Source organism: Pseudopipra pipra, chromosome 1 (assembly GCF_036250125.1).
Source record: "Pseudopipra pipra isolate bDixPip1 chromosome 1, bDixPip1.hap1, whole genome shotgun sequence".
Lineage (NCBI taxonomy): Eukaryota > Metazoa > Chordata > Aves > Passeriformes > Pipridae > Pseudopipra > Pseudopipra pipra.
Genome location: NC_087549.1, coordinates 116242774 through 116258955, shown reverse-complemented (window position 1 = coordinate 116258955; position 16182 = coordinate 116242774). Strand labels below are relative to the sequence as shown.

The 16182-nt window shown below is 39.1% G+C and overlaps 1 protein-coding gene across 8 annotated transcripts in view; it reads left to right on the top strand.

The window, feature by feature from the left end:
* The window catches only part of RARB (retinoic acid receptor beta), a 329988-nt gene that overhangs the window by 247019 nt on the left and 66787 nt on the right, over nucleotides 1–16182 (top strand). For 7 of the 8 annotated variants that reach the window (XM_064672806.1, XM_064672793.1, XM_064672799.1 and 4 more), the window contains one exon: nucleotides 14805–14953. In XM_064672806.1, coding sequence (XP_064528876.1) covers nucleotides 14805–14953 — 149 coding nt within the window. Of the gene's footprint in view, nucleotides 1–7033; nucleotides 7053–14804; nucleotides 14954–16182 lie in introns of those variants that run through there. The other variant, XM_064672843.1, reaches the window with a different exon arrangement.

Genomic DNA, 16182 nt, shown 5'->3' with positions numbered 1-16182 from the left:
CTGATTCCACCTCACACTTTGAACCAAGGTGTAAAGTGCAGAACAAATGGCAAATCACCTATGTCTTTCAGTGTCTTTGATGATGGGGGGCTAACAGAGAAAGATACTTTTCCCAAGGCTTCATCCCACAGTGAACCTCTGCCTTCATCTTTCCATTTGGAGAACACATTCTGGCTGTGTTTTTCTAGTTGCCTATATAGTCACATGCCATGCAGGTTATGTGAACTGCTCATCTTCCTATGCTTTGCATGTATTGCAACACTCACTAATCTTGAGACCACACCAAGAAGGATCCATTATCTCCCTGAAGTTTTGAAAAGAAGCCTTCGGCTGCCTGCAAGAAGTCAAAGCTGACTCACATCCTTCTGTGAGTTGTTTTGGTGGGGGTTTTTTTGGTTTGTTTTTTTTTAATCTTATCCGAATCCTTTCCTTTCTCTCTGTTTTAGAGAGGTCCTGCAAGACTTCACGGTAAAAGCAGGAGCTGTGCGCTAGGAAGCACTGCATGTCTGGAGGCAGTTTGGGAAAATAGCTGTTCTCTTCTCCCTGAAATGGAGTCCATTATGAAAGCTGCAACTGTTCACAGGGGCTGTTTTCACCTTTACCAAAATGTGAAAGCAGAGCTCAGTTACAGCATGGTACACTGGCACTGCCCAGTAATACCATGTTTGTAATGCTTTTGCTAACTAGAATTTCTGGGCAGAACAAGAAAATACTCTGACGAAAAGAGATGAGGAAGGAATGACGCAATTAAAGGAGATTAAATCAGAGTATTGGTTTCCTTAGAACACATATTTGGCTTTTTATCAACAATCTTTTCCCCATTTTTCAAATAAACACATATTTTCACATGATAACTCTATTTGAAATATTAATGCTTCCAGGGCTGCATTACCTTTGTTTCTTCATCAAAGTCCATTACTATGAAAAGGCTGCTGTTCCTTAGGCTGTTTCAGCTTCAGAAGAATTTTAGGGCCTGGTCTATTGGAAAGCTTGGGGGTATAATTAGTGAAAATGGAAATAGATGCAAGAGAAATTTAGTTCCTGATGTTTTAATTTAGTGTGGTACTGCCATGTGTTGTTGAAGAGGATTCTTAAAGGCAAACATAATTATTTCATTATGGTCTTCAGAATGCTTTCATTGGTCTTAATGACAAGAAGCTGCATAAGGAGTCATACATTTTAATTAGACCTTCTTATATTTACATGAGATAAATTACAAATAATTGATGAAAAACAAGTCTTCTGAATGGATGATTTCACACAGAGCTCTGGTTACAGTTTAATGATAAAACATTTCTCTTATTGCTTTGCATTTTAATTATCTAGAATTATTACTCTGGCAGAGTTCTCAAAATACTGTTATTTCCATCCATTTCATTAGATTCACAACTAATTTCTGTGAATTTAAAGAAAGAAGGTGTTTTTCAACATATATAACTTAAAATCAGTTTCCAGCTTTATTAATTTCATTTTGCATTCATTTCTTACACTTAGATACTTTTTTTGGTGATAAACTCCAGTAAAAGCTAGTGAGAAGAGGAGTCAGACCTGTTCCTATGTCCTCAGTTTTCTACATAGGTGCAAGTCCAACCTAAAACCCCTGTAGAGGTCAAGAAGCAAGTATGAAATTGTAGGACCTGTAGTGGAATTTTCTAAGGAAACCTTGGGTGTGTCTTTCTCACTAGCCTGCCTGAAAGTTTTATTCCTTTGAAAACCCTACCAATACCTTTTTATAATTGCGTGTAAGCTTGTGTGTGCATTTCAAATACCATTTCTTTCTTTTCTTTACCCCCTTGATTGGACACTTTCTAATACCAGGATAAATTCTTTTAGAGTTTGGCTGTTTGCAAGAGTCTTTCACATTTGCAAGCTCTCCAGCCTTTCATTTTTGTAACAAAACATACTTCACATGATTCATTCCTCAGAGTATACCAAACGCTAATTGTTGTTATTGATTTTAAATTTCGCAACCATTACAAGTAACCCAGATGAGTGGCAGATAAAGAGTAATAATCCATGGAGTTCTGGAAGTGTTTCATGTTTGTCTGTAGTACTTTATGTGATCAATAGTAACTGCCCCATTGAAACTAACTGCTGTATCAAATAACAGTAAATCAAATGAATGTGCTTGCAGATTATTTATTGAAAGCTTTAATTGTTCACTGGGGCCCTTCTTATCTCGGGAAACAATAGAAGGCAGTGATCAGGCAAACTGGTTTGCAAATGCCGGGGGTGCCATGAAACAGGGATCTTCCCTGTGCCTGGGTGGTGTGAGAGCTTTCCAAAATATGCCCCTGTCCCACTGGGACTGCTGATCCCAGGGTAAGGTGATCAGAGGTGAGTTTTTTCAGAGAGCATTCCATGAGTTCACAGGTTATGATTTTTTTTAATTGCTGTTTTTATAGATTGTCATATTTAGATGACAAACTTGTATCTGGTGGATAAAGTGGAAAAAGAACTAAGAAGATTCCCCCAAATTTCCAGTAGGTCCACATAATGAGACACAAAACAAGATCAGACAGGGAAGTAAATGAAATCATGCTAAACTTACTCTGTAGAAAGTTTACCTAGATATATTACAGTTTGGGGCAATTATATGCTGCTGTGCAGTGGTCAGACTTAGACATATACTAAGAAATTAAAAGCAATGTTTTCTAACAGCTCTCTGGCGCTGTATTTTACTAATTCCTTAAAATGGCTGCTCTGCCTTGTCACCGTGATTCATGAAATACTAAAGCCACAGGTTAGAGGTCTTCTGGATCTTAAGATAGTTTCACTGCTAATTTTTTTTAATAGCCTTGGCATGTTGTCAGTAATACTTTGGTGGGGCTTCAGAATCCTTTCAGTATGAGCAGAGGCACTAAATGAGTCCTTCAGAAAATTTGGGAAGATGGCATTGAATGGATTTTCATTTAATAGTATATCTTTCTAACCATGACAATTGGAAAAGCATTTTTAAAGAGAGCTTAATTTCTACAGTAAATGATGACCCAAATCTCTCAAACATGGCAGGAAAAGTCCAGTGTCCCCCCCCCCCCCAAAAAAAAAGTACGTTTTGTGAAACATGCTTATATGCATATGTGTAATATTGAATATTCATAATATAGACATTTTAAAATTATTAGATCATGTTAACCAGAGATTTTCTGGATTCTAGCCCCTTTGGAAAATAGTAACTTCCCTTTTTCAGAGGATAAGTTTTGCCTTAAGTTTCTTGGGACATCAGGGATCAGGACAGAATACTGCTTTTCCAGCTCTTTGGAAATAAAGTACTATCTCTTTGCCATATTTTGTATAAAGTGTCGTTGACATTTTTCCTGTTTGCAAGACTAGGATATTGCAGTTAATTGTGAGCAGCTTATCTGGGGAAAAAAAACCCAAGTCACTGTTGAAGGTAGGTATTGAATAAGAAAGACCAGGTCACTAGGAAATGCTGTTAGCACAGAGGTGTTTGCCTGCAGTACAGTGTGTGCATACTTTTTCTCTTCTGAATGAGAATGGTAATGACAGACAACATACAGGTAAAATTATGAGCATTCCTCACTCCAAGGGTTTAATAGGAAAATCCACTGCAGGTAGAGAATAGGAAAACAGAATATTGGAAAACGTGCTCTCCAGTCACGGTACTCGTCTTGTCTCCAGGCTCTTGTGAATGTCTTATTTTATTGATCTTTGCTCTTCTAGGCAGAGTGTGGAGGTGTGCCCTGAGCCACAGTTAGAGTGCTGCTACCACTTGGCTCGAGGACACCACGCTCCTTCCCAGCTCTTGGCTTCTGCTGCACCTACTGTGAGAGGGGCCGAGGGATGTTTGCCAGGTTAACTGTGACGGTGGAGAGTTAAAAGAAAAAAAAAAAACAAACAACAAAACCACAATATTCTATAAGTCAATATCAAGGTACTGTGAATTCCGAGGAAAGGAAATATGGTAGTGTTTTAGTTTTCATGTTACCTGGTTTAGTTTACATGGTTACCTACCTGCGTTACCATTTTTTGTCTGGCAGGTATTCAATTCAGAAGTATTGAAATTCTGATCAGGTGAGCATTACAGGTTGGTGAACTCTATATTTTATTTGTCCCTTCAAAAGATAGTGGCAATGTGCAGTTCTTAAATATTCCTTTCTTAAATATATTGGGGTGAGCTGCTCTTAGAACATGGTCTGGCATGCTATGCCCCTATTTTGGTCTCAGATATTGCAAATATATGTGTACTGGAGGATGTCAGCAAGGTTAAGTTTTGGTCTCACTGCCCTCCTAGTTGCAGATAAGCTCAAGTGATGAAAGCCATTTTTTCCTGTTATTGTGTCATGTCTAAATGGAAATAACATATTGTTTCAATTATACCCCCACAGTTGCAGCAGAGCCACGACGTGGGTGCAATTAGGCTAGTGCAAGGAATAATCTTAATGCTTACTCGGAAAGTAAGCTACATGGATGTAAAACATCTATTTACAAGCAAAGGTAGCCCAGGGTTCACTGCAATAACGTGGGGAATGGGAGACATATCTGCCTGGTTTAAGAAGCTGCCTTTGCTTCTCCCAGTCTACACACTGCCCTGTCCCTTCTTGCAGGAGGCTGCTGCTGAACAGCAGGAGGAAACTCATGGCTCCATTTCATGGCCCCGAGCCTTGCCAGCTTTAGCAAATGGCCCTGTTTTGCAGCAGCATGGCTGGGAAGCTGGACGCGTGCTCTTCCCCTCCCCACTCTGCCAGAGTGTTGGTAACCTCTGGGAAGGGGCCGGAGGGCGGCTGCCTGGGGTTTGCTGGTTCAGCAGGTTTCATCCCAGCTTCGCTGTGGAATGAAACCTTACTCAATAAAGAATCATACCTCTGGGTGGCATAATGCCAAAAAAAAGGTCTGCAGCGAGGGCCGGAGAGTGAGATCCCAAGCAGTGAGATATAAAGCTTCACAGTTGTCCGTTGCCTTGTAAAAAAGGTGAGTGGCTGTGTGACAGGGGGCTGTCAAAGAAAAATAAAGAGTTAGACCTCCTTTTCCAAGGAAATCAAAACTTCGAATTAGCAGAGCAATAAAAGTCTTCTAAAGCAAAAGCTGGAAACAATACATTTTTAATAAAATGGGCAGTTACTCTAATTGCTGAACCCCTACTGTTCAATTTCTTTTAGTGCCCTTATTCATTAAGTTCAGCATACTTATGCTTATTATTTACAGATGTATGCGTTTTAACTTGTTTATAGAAACTGTGCCTTGCAGAAAGCTGTGGATGGTATGATGCTAATTTGTGTTTATTGCTGCCTATAATATGCAATTTTAAAAACAATTAAAGATAGCGGTGAAGCTCATCAGTGGAATCAACCTCAAACTGCCCATGAAAAGTAAAATATTAGTACCTCGTGCTGCTTTGAAAGGTTATAGGCCATTTGTAGTGGATTGATAGCATACCCATTAATGAAGAATTTACCTGTTCTTAAAGATTTTAAGCTCAGCAGTCAAGTTTCTAGATACTGTTCTAATGTAACCCATTTAAACATATGTGATGGAGTTCATAATTGCCCTTGTAAATGGGTATAGAAAGTAGGGTATATAAATCAATTAGTGATATCCAGCAGTGTGGCTGTAATACAAATTAATTGGGATGATAAGCATTTTAACTGCTACTATACTAACTTGAAGTAGTTTTGATCACTGAATTGGCTCTTGTTGAGTCACTCTATTAATTTTAAGATTTAAAAACACTTAAAGATCAAAATATTCTGAACTAATGGTCCTAAAGTTTGAGAAATAAAATTATACGTAAAATATTACATAGCAAGTAATTTTTACTGCATTTCCAAGGAGAGCACAACAGTTTTATTTTGACCATGTGGTACTGAACAACTGCATAATAGTATTACATGATTAAAGATATTAAAACACTCCTTTTCTTGCTGGATTCAAGCCACAGCAGAAAGTCATGATGAATAGTGTCATAAGATATGTTGAATATATAGAAAATAAAAAATTTATTTGGCAGACATAGTAATACTGAAAGCTAATACCTACTTGGATAGGAGGTGAGTTTTGAGGAATAAAATCATTCCTTTAGAATAATACTCTGAATTATTCTGTTTCAATGCTTGAAAAGATTTAAAAATAAAAATATACAAAACACTATAAAACATTTAATAACTATAAATGGAGGCTTTATGACTTAGTAAAATATCTGGATATATGTAGAGATTATAGCAGCTCTTTCACTGCCCTTGAAAGTTTTATTTCTTATTGAAGATACTGGATCTGAGTTTTCTCCCATTTATGTTTACGAGTCAAGAGTCTTTATTGAAATTGGTGGAATAGCAACACCATAAAACATATCTGAGAAAAGAATCAGACTCCTTTTATTTTTAAGTGTTTCGTTCCTCACAATGGGCCTTTTTTTCTAATTTTTGATCCTGTAGGGAAAAAATGCTGAATTTGTCACACCACATTTGTATCAATAGGCCACAGAAATAGGCTTCCATTTTCATAAATAAAGAAAAAAAGGGCCAGAGTTCTCATCCTCTCTGCATTTGTGTCTCTTCTTTGCCTATGGTACTTTACTCCACATGAGAATCTGACCATAGGAATTTACAGGTAAAGCAATCAGGGCCTGAATTGTAAGAAAAGTTAATTTTCAAAGGAAAATCTAACTTCGTGCAGATGATAGCACAATTATGCATTTTTGTTTAAAGAAGATCCTATTTTTCAGTTTTGCAGTAATGCGGAATTTTCGCTTGAGACTGATGCAGTTTTGCATGGTAGTGGACAGGCAGAAAATCACCGACCTGAAAAAACTACAGAGCTAGCATCTTTCGGATGTTTTTCTTCAGTTTTCCATACGATTTATTTTTTTCATTTAACATGTTTTCTTTTCCATTTTGAAGGTAGGCGCTTAATACAAAGTGATGAGCTGCTGCCCTGTAAACTCTGCCTGCCAAACCCCGCGGCCATCCTGTCTCTACTCTTACTTTCACCCTGGCTCGCTCATGGTCTGTGCCTGGCCATTTATTTAGCGAAAGACGCTCCTGTTCTCAGTTACCAGCGCGTCATTAAGTCTCGCTGTCTTGAGAGTAACACAGGTATAACCAGACGCAGTTCTTGGCCCTGATATAATTAATCCTGACAAGCTTTCTGCTTTCCACGTTTGCTCAGGTGTAAATGCATCTCTCTGGCTACATGAACACATAAACCCAAATGTTGAACAGCTTCGATGATATAACTGTAAAAAGCAAAAAAAAAAAAAAAAAACACCAGCCTGAAAGTCAGTATCATTTTCTTTGAAAAGGTGATATTAGTTATACACACTACCCCAGGGTTTAGCAGAGCTGCTTGAGAACCAGGCATTGCAAACCTACAGAGCAGCTGCAGCCTCCTCGTTGTCCTTTACTACTAGCTGTAGTAAATATGTGTGTACGGTATGTAGGTGCCAAAAGTCCTGGCTTTACTGGGAGAAGCACCAAAAGTGGTTGCAGTGATGGTTCCTCCCAGAATACCTGTGGGACACAATAAAAAGATGCAGCAGCTTCAGAAGAAGGTTTTTAAGGGTGTTTTCATTCAGAAATACATGATTGTGTATATTGGTGGTTTCCAGGTCACATGTGCTCAATATGTAAGACTAGTCTGCTAGATTCAGACTTATATCTTGGAGATATATGAGGCTTGGACAGTATAGTCAAGAGTAGAGGTTTTTGTGGCAGTTTCTGGTGTTGCTTATGCCTATGTGGTACAGTGTCCATGTGCACGGGTGCTGCTGAGTTGCCTTCGGGAGAGGATTCAGGATTCCTCTTGGGCAAGTCTGTTATCTGCCAAGACATTCCTGTGTAGTTGTGTATATGGTGGTGTAGTCTTACAGAAAGTTGATTCTCTGCTGGCCATGGAGATCAGAAAATGAAGGCAGGGTTTCATCATCTCTCCCGAGTTCCCTGCTAGCAGCCCTCTTGGGGGCAGGAAGCACCCAGGCCTGTCCTGCCTCGCAGTGGGCAGGTGAGTGGGGTGCAGATGCAGACTTGGGGGTGCATCAGAGTCCCCACAATGGAGGGACTGAGAACAGACTTAACGGAGTTCCCAGCTTTGTTATGCATCCAATGTGTACGTGGGGCAAGACACATAAGGCTAAATTTGAAGATACCACTCAGTGCTGTGTTCTGTTGAAAATCCCAGCTGGTACTACTTGCATTTCCCTACGAATTTAAGACCCAAGCAAATAAAGCTCTTTCACTGTCAATGCTTCTGTTTCCTCTCTGTAAAGGAAGAAGAATAGCTCTTCCCTTATCTCACTTAGGTGTTACAAAGGTAGAAATATGAATGCTCATGGGTCATTCACATATTGGAGTGGCAGGGACCATGCTTGTAGATCAGATAGGTAGAAGAGGGCAGTATCTTTCATGCTGCTAAATATGGCAGAACTGGAAGCGGTGCTGGCTGTGCTGCATGGTGGGGACAGCAGGGCCTGGGGAGAGTCACTCGAGGGTCTGTGATCTGTGCAAGAATGTCACACAGGAAGATGTGCTGGCACATGGGGCTCCTGGAGTGCTTTGTTAAATGTCAGTGTAAAGTCAGGTGACTGAATTTGCATGCCTAACAAGTGGGTTAATAAGGAGGCCAGAATGTGTCACAACAGAAAAGTATGTTACAAAAGAATCCCCACTCTTCACTGGGCAACTGAGAGAGGACATTTCTGCAAATAATAAAATCTGTGCTACAAATGAAGACGTTAGCTGCTAAGGAACAGAAGTTGTGTTATGAGAGTAGAACAGGAGAATAACCAAAAGATAGATGCTCTTGTCTTCTGATTTACAGCAAAAAATCTGGATAGCTCTGCTATACTGGTAGTAGGATGCAAAACTTTATTTCTTGGCCCTAATCACCTGATATAAATACAAGTTTCAAAGGGCTGTACTCCTGTCGTGTGGCCAAGATCAGTATCCACTGACTCTGTTGACTTATGTTACATGACTCTGCTGGTTAACATTACAGATTTGCAGTTGAAACTTGGCAATGTTGTTGGTGAAAGGCATGAAGAAGTATGATGCAGCTTGCTCTCTCCCAGTTTTAAGCCAGGGAAGATGCAGCAGATGAGTGTACACACTTCTGCCATTCCAGCTGGCAAATACAGCTTGGTGTACACAGCAAGGCATTTGCTGAATACGAAGAAACCTGCTTTTTTTTTAAATCATACTTTAAAGTTAGTCTGTGTTTTAACACTGAAATGCTAAAATAGTTAAAATGAAGGTGCTCCAAGGACCTGCTTTGCAAGTAATGGCTCCCCTCAAGGCTGTGGAGGCCTTTCAAGGTTCATTCTTTCAAATATCTTTTGACTTGGCAGGATCATGATCATTACCATTATTTGCATTGGAGCAGCACTGGAAGGTCCTGCAGCGCTGGTTACTGTACAGCATATTCTGAGGCCCTGCCCAAAATAGTGTACTGTCTTAATACATGAGATGCAAGAGAGCAGGGGAAGAAAATACTGTCCTGATGGTATGTCTGCCTGCAGTGTAGCAATGGCCAAATTTGTACTTGGAACTTCATTAGCGTGAGGATATCAGAGCAGAGAGTGTGCTTAACTGCTTCTTGTACTCATGAGGCAAAGGGCAGAGTTCAGCAGCACCCCTCTTCTCCCAAATGCTTCGGGACAGAAGCCAGCTGTCCATGTCGCTCTTTAACTGACAGGAGTTGTAACAGCAAAAGTCCTTCAGCTTTAGAAAACTCCTGCCAACTCAGCTGCGCCTATCAGGACTTGCACCTTGTCTGAGATAGCTGTTGGCAGCAGCAGCCTGTGGCCTCGGCATGGCCCTTAAAGTGACCTGAGTCTGAGGCTCCTTTTAGGTGACCTTGTGTGCAGTTTTGCCCATTTATCCAGTCCGTGCAGATTGGGCTTCTGAGCTCCATAACCTCTACCTCTTGCTAGTTTTGTTGTTATTTTAATCATACTGTAGGAATCCTGAGAAGCACATAGTGAAAATCTGTGGGATACTCTTTTAGCTTTTAAAATAACAGAAAAGGATCATTTTGAATTGGGCACCCTCAAGAAGAAGCAAGGTCATGGAGCCTCATCTTCTGATGTCCCTGTTGAAAGCGTAATGCTTCTTTTCAGACTGAGTGCAAACCTGATGACTTAGAGGGTTTTTTTGGCTCTCATCCCAAATACCACCCTTTTTTAAGGAAAGTCTTGCAGAGATGAACTATGACTTGATTAAAATTAATGCTGGAAATATTGTAACTAAGAACTGTAATAGAATATATTTAACATTATAGCTTTAAGGCAGCTACCAAGATGCAAATAATAAAACCTTCAAATGTGGAAAACGAACTTTCCTAAGTACTTCTGAAAATCCTGATAATAACATCTCAATCTGAAGTTATTGTATGTTTTAATCTAGGTGTGTCATGTTTGCTTATAATAAAAAGCATTTCTTCCTGAACCTCAGTGCATATCCAGCTCTGTAAGGAAAGATTTTTGACTGTGGTAATTCATTCTGCATTGATTAACATTTGCATATGGCTTCCTCTGAGCCTTTTCCTCTGTCCTCCTGCCCTCAGCCCACTCCATCTCCACGCATCCACCCCCGGGTAAAGCAACGCTCCAGCGCAGCAAGCGCCAGTACGTGAAATAGTAGCACAGCTTCTTTGCTTTGTGCTGTTTTCTTTGCAAGGGAGAAAATGGAAGTCTTCCCACAAGGGAAGATTTTGTTTTCCTCTTTCTGTTGCCTATGATTCCCACCTGTTGTATATATGGTAAAAATATCTGGGACTTATAACCCAGCAACAGTACGCAGCTAGAGTCATGTGTGACCGGGTCAAACACACACTCGCTGGAGGGTCATGGCCAGGTTACTAAGTCAAGGCTGGCAAGTCTCCACGATAATGTTTTCTTTCTCTCTCACTCTTTTTTTTTTTCTTCTCCCCTTGTCTGTCTTCCAAACAAGAGTTTAAAAAAACCCAAACCCTCATAACAATGCAAACTATTTAAGCATGACAAATTCAAAGAAGTTTTTTATTAAAAAAAAATTGGAGGGGGGAGCGAAGTCAATGATATTTTGGATTTAATTTTATAGTATAGTTTTATGTGGCACATGAAAGAAAGAAATTTGTATTGAAACAATTGAGACCCACTTTCCCAGTTCCTGGCTCTTTCCTGGAAGATGATTAAAAGCAGACTTTTTTTTCCAGACGAGACATAAAAATTAAATGATCTACAGTATATAGTTATTTTTTCAAATGTTTGGAGGCTTATAAATAACTTCTACAATCAAATGCACACATACAAGCAGCAGAGAATCTGGTTCTAATTACTTGTACTTTAGTTGAACTTTGGCGTTTCCTTTGACTTTCTGCCTAATGTATGTGAGCTGTGTGCCTTGCACTCCTGCAGTGAATTCACAAAAAAAAAAAAAAAGGCAAAAAATCCAGACTCTTGTTGGTGCCAACAAAAATGGGGGTTAACAGAATGTTTTGACCAAATGCAACACTTTGCTATTCACCCTAATTAGCTGAAATTGCTGCTTCCCACCAGGGACCCTGAGCTCAGTATTCAAAATTCCCTTGAGGCTATCCAGGAAATGCCATTTGCTTTACAACTTCTTATTCTTTTAAAACTCAACTGTCCAAAGTGTGCATTAACATGCAAGCTTAATAATCTAAGTTCAGAACACGAGGCATTTCATAGTGCCTGCCTGCTTCTAGCTGGTCTCAAAGTAAAATACCTTCTCCATCTGTCAACACGGTTTAGCTGGCAGTAAATTAGCTCTCACAAAGCACGCTGTGCTTTTAAAGATCTTATCTGCTACTTTATCTAACCTTTAGAAATATTTCAGACATCTTAAGAATTGTGAAGTGACCGATTGTTTGAGAGTCCCTGTGTGCTTAAGCTGCATTCAGGTGTTGGGTGACAGCACTGAGGCTCTGTTTTCTCAGGTGAGTAGGGACCCTGAAGTGTCACATCCCACAGGACAAGACAGTAGGGCATGGAAAGAAGTTGCTTTTTTTCTGTTTCCCCCCCCCCCCCCCCCCGAATTCCTCCTAAAACTGTAAGACTGCTTTAAAAATGCCTTTTCTGTAAATGTCAACTCTTGGCCCCCCCATCCTTTCCTTTTTTCTACCTTGCATGTGCAGACATGCATAGAAGAAAGCACTTCTACTTTTGTGCATTCACTAGCTGCCAACATATTACAAAAATAACACTTTTTACCTGCTGAGCATGAATTGCTACAGGTGCCTGCACCAGACTTTTGCACTTCCACACTGGCAGTACATACATTTTCAAATAAAGAGTTAAAAAAGCTAAATCCAAGAAAGAATAGTAAATCAGCTGGAGTAAGAGCTGAATATGTGTATCCTGGGTTCAAACCTTCTCCAGAAAACTCTACATCTTGCCTGTGATCAGAAGTGAATGTGACCAAACTAGGTTCTCTTACCAAAAAAACTACACCAAATCAACCAACCAACCAAAAAAAAACCCCAACCCAACCCAAAACCCAACCAGTCTCTCTAGATGGTTGTTCAGCTGATGCAAGTATTATATTTAGTAGATTAGGTCCTTTTAGTGGTGCAAAAATATATATGGAGAGAGAGAGAGAGAGAGAGGTGTTCTACGGAGGATCTTCTGATTTCCATTGGCTCTCTTGTTGTTGTATACAATTTCAAATTGTCCTGAAAAATATTCTCCAGCTTTATCTTGAAATCCTCACTTGCTGACTATGTTGTGTATTTATGAACTGAGTTGCTTAATCTCTTCTGGGTATCGCAAGCTCCTGGTGTTTCTACAGTGCTTGACAGACCTCTCTGAAGTACATATTGTTCATGGTTTGAACACTACTATTGGATGCTGGTGCTTGTTTAGGATGAAATTATGAATAAAGCAGAAGTGTATCAGTATTATTCTCAAAGACTGCTTTCCCCAAACTGAAATCACAGAGGGATTGCAGGAGTGCAGTTGTTTTATTGAATGATACAACCTTGTTTTCCCATGGGGAGCCTAAAAACTGCCTTTTAGATGGACTGGGAGAGTTGAACGAGCTAATACGAAACACGTTGTCTGCTGGTATTAGAGTTTTAAAGCTAAAATTTTATCATTCCATAGACTCATTGTAAGCCACCATAATTCATGTACGAGTATGGAATAAGGCGAGGAATGTTTGAGGCCTCTCAAGGACATTTGATGAATCTAACTTTAATTTAGAAGTACTAATAGATTATCGATTCAAGCAGGGTGGCTGTGCAGAGATCAATAACAGACCACTCTCTATCTCAAATACCAAAAATTACTGTTGAAAAGAAATGATCATTCTCATCTGAGTTTTCATTAAGAAAAAACTTCATTAAAGTTTTCTTGGTGCAGTAGGAACCTGTAGACTTTTGGTCTGCCAAGTTCAGTTTATTTAATACTGAAAAAGATGAGTATAGTTCTGGATGTTGTCTTAATGGCACAATTTGTGGAGCCATGTTATTTTACTTTTCTGTTTTTTTCACAGCCTCCTTATTGTTATATAAATAAATTGGTCCCAATGGAAAGATATTCCTTTGCTTAGAATCAGACCCTTTAATACTTCACTTTAGCATTTATTTTCTTTTCAAGAAATGTCCGTCCTTGAGGTTGATACTAGCTTAACCCAAGGAAAACTGGGGTCCTCCTCTCACAAGTGATCAGAGGTTGCATAGTGCTCTGTGATGCCCTCTGTGAATTCTGTAGCACATGAGTTGACAATGAATCATGACTTTAATACAAATGTATCATCTTTGTAATCTGAAAAATATCATGTACAGTAAATCTTGTCTGAGATTTTTCCATTGAGTAATATTCTTTAGGGTCTGCCGTTAGTACTTTTGAGATTTAGCTCTGCTGATAGTGCCTAATATTTCTGGATAGATCTGAGTTCACAGATCCTGTCATTCCTGTATATTTGTTGAAAGTTAGAGGGATTTATCTGAGAAGCAGCAGACGGCTAGGTGAAACATGAAAATGTATTGCACATCCACAATAAATGTGAGGAATGATGACAGCATATCACAGAAAACTAATGCAGATGTTTTGGAAAGATGTAGTTCACATGTCTTATCTTGCATCGTAGAGCTTTCACGTCCTTCCCCTGAAAGGGGTAACTGGCTTTTCAATAGGCTCAAACAAATGACCATCTAGAAATATTAAGGCAATAAAAGGATGTGGGGTCATAATATATAAGTTACTTTTTCTCAGTGGGGTTTCCTGATGTTACAGGTCCTAAGGTAGGTAAGGAAGTGTTACTGGGTTGTGCTACTTTTTTACAGATTTAAAAAAAAAAAAAAAAAAAAAGACAAGTTGTTCAGGTAATTTTCACTTCAGGTCTCACACTTACTCTTTACATATGTCCTGATACTTGCTGCTATCCTGCTATATCAGAATTGCAGATTGGAAGTGTTACCTTTTGTAGAAAAAGGCAGGAGATACGAGAGCTCTCCCAAGATTAGGTACTGATTAAAAGGGTGCATGCTACAGTTTCCCTTTGAAGGCTGATATCAAGCATGTGCACGTGGATCCCATGCAATTCAATAGGCTAAAACCAGAAGATGAGCCCAAAGTTGTCCATTTTTAGAACCTAGTAAGAGATTGAAGCCATATATCTAAAAATATACTTTAAAATATACTTTAAAATATACTTTGAAGCTATGCGATGTAGTCCTGTTATTACTTGCCTTACTTAGTTCCCCTTAAATGTTTCTAGGAAAGACAGATAAATGTTTATTATGCAAAGAAAGATATGGGCCAGTTTCATACTTGTAATATAGTTTTATGTAATAATTTATTCAAACTTCATTAATAAATCATTCAATTATTATATTTTTTTCTTTTGTAGCAGTTGAAACTCAGAGCACCAGTTCTGAGGAACTTGTTCCGAGCCCTCCTTCACCACTTCCACCCCCTCGTGTTTACAAGCCCTGTTTTGTCTGTCAAGACAAGTCATCCGGATATCACTATGGTGTCAGTGCTTGTGAGGGATGTAAGGTGAGTGCCATCATCTCCCTTTCCTTCATTTCGTCTTAGAAAGGGATAAAGCAATGCAGCGTGGTGTGACTTGATTGTCTCCAAAGACAGCTGTACAGTTTCTTTTGGGAATTAATTCTTATTCATGAGTAAAGCCAAGTAAATTACCATCATTCCTGGAAATATTTCCCTTCATAACTTCTTCCAAATTATGTCTTTCAGGGACTTCCTTAAGTGTTGACTAGCATGAGAATGTGATCATAGATGTAGACATAATCAAAGAATAAACTGAAACCCTTTGAGACTCTGCACTGTCCATCTGTAGGTCAGGTATTCCCCGAGATCTCACACGACCTTTGGCTGCTCTCAGCCTTTTCTGTTTGCTGCTACCTCTCTGTATCCAGGGGTTGGAATTTGGGAACAGGATCTGATCCTCTGGAATTTTTTGGTGTAGTCTCTAACTATCTAACTAATCTCAAATCAAATTGGGAATTTAAGGATTAGGAGGTTGGTATTTGCAAAATTTAATCTGTCAGCCTACTTTGCTGGCACATCTGCTAGCTGCTTCTCAGTGCTGTGGTTGTCAGAGCATGAATTGACTGTTCATAGGATGTGGTAATAAAATACACAATTCAAAAGTAGACAATGTCTAGGCAGGAGATACCCATCAGAGAAGCAATGTCAGCTAAACAATGCTTGTATGGCAATAGTTAGAGGTGTGCACACAGTGAACAGAATGCATGTGAGGAAGAAGGTAGTGTGAAAAATGCTAAAGAAAAGATATAATCATAGGGCAGATGCTCTCATAGTTAACTTTGTTAGAGTACCCCACTGTGATGTTCTTTTTTAACAATGAAAGACCTATGATTTTCATCCTTCAGCTTAAAATAGTTGTGTAGTGTTTAGTACAGTGAAGATACTAACACATGCTGAAAATATGACAGGTGCTATATCCATATAAGTAAAGTTATTAGACTAAATTAACAAATTTGGTTTATTTTTATGAAATGTTATAATATTTTTCAGATAGTGTGAAGGTAGCCATTTTTACTTTATCCTTTGAACATTCAACTTCTTCCATGCTACTGGGCTCTTGTAGTGACATAAAATATCATAGTCCTGGGTTTGTGTCATTAGACAAAAAATTAAAAGATTAGAATCTGGTCCCCCCCCTTATTTTATAACTGTAGATACTGAATTAGTGAAAGTAACTATTTAATTTCACCTCAGTTTTAGAATCTCTTTCTGGT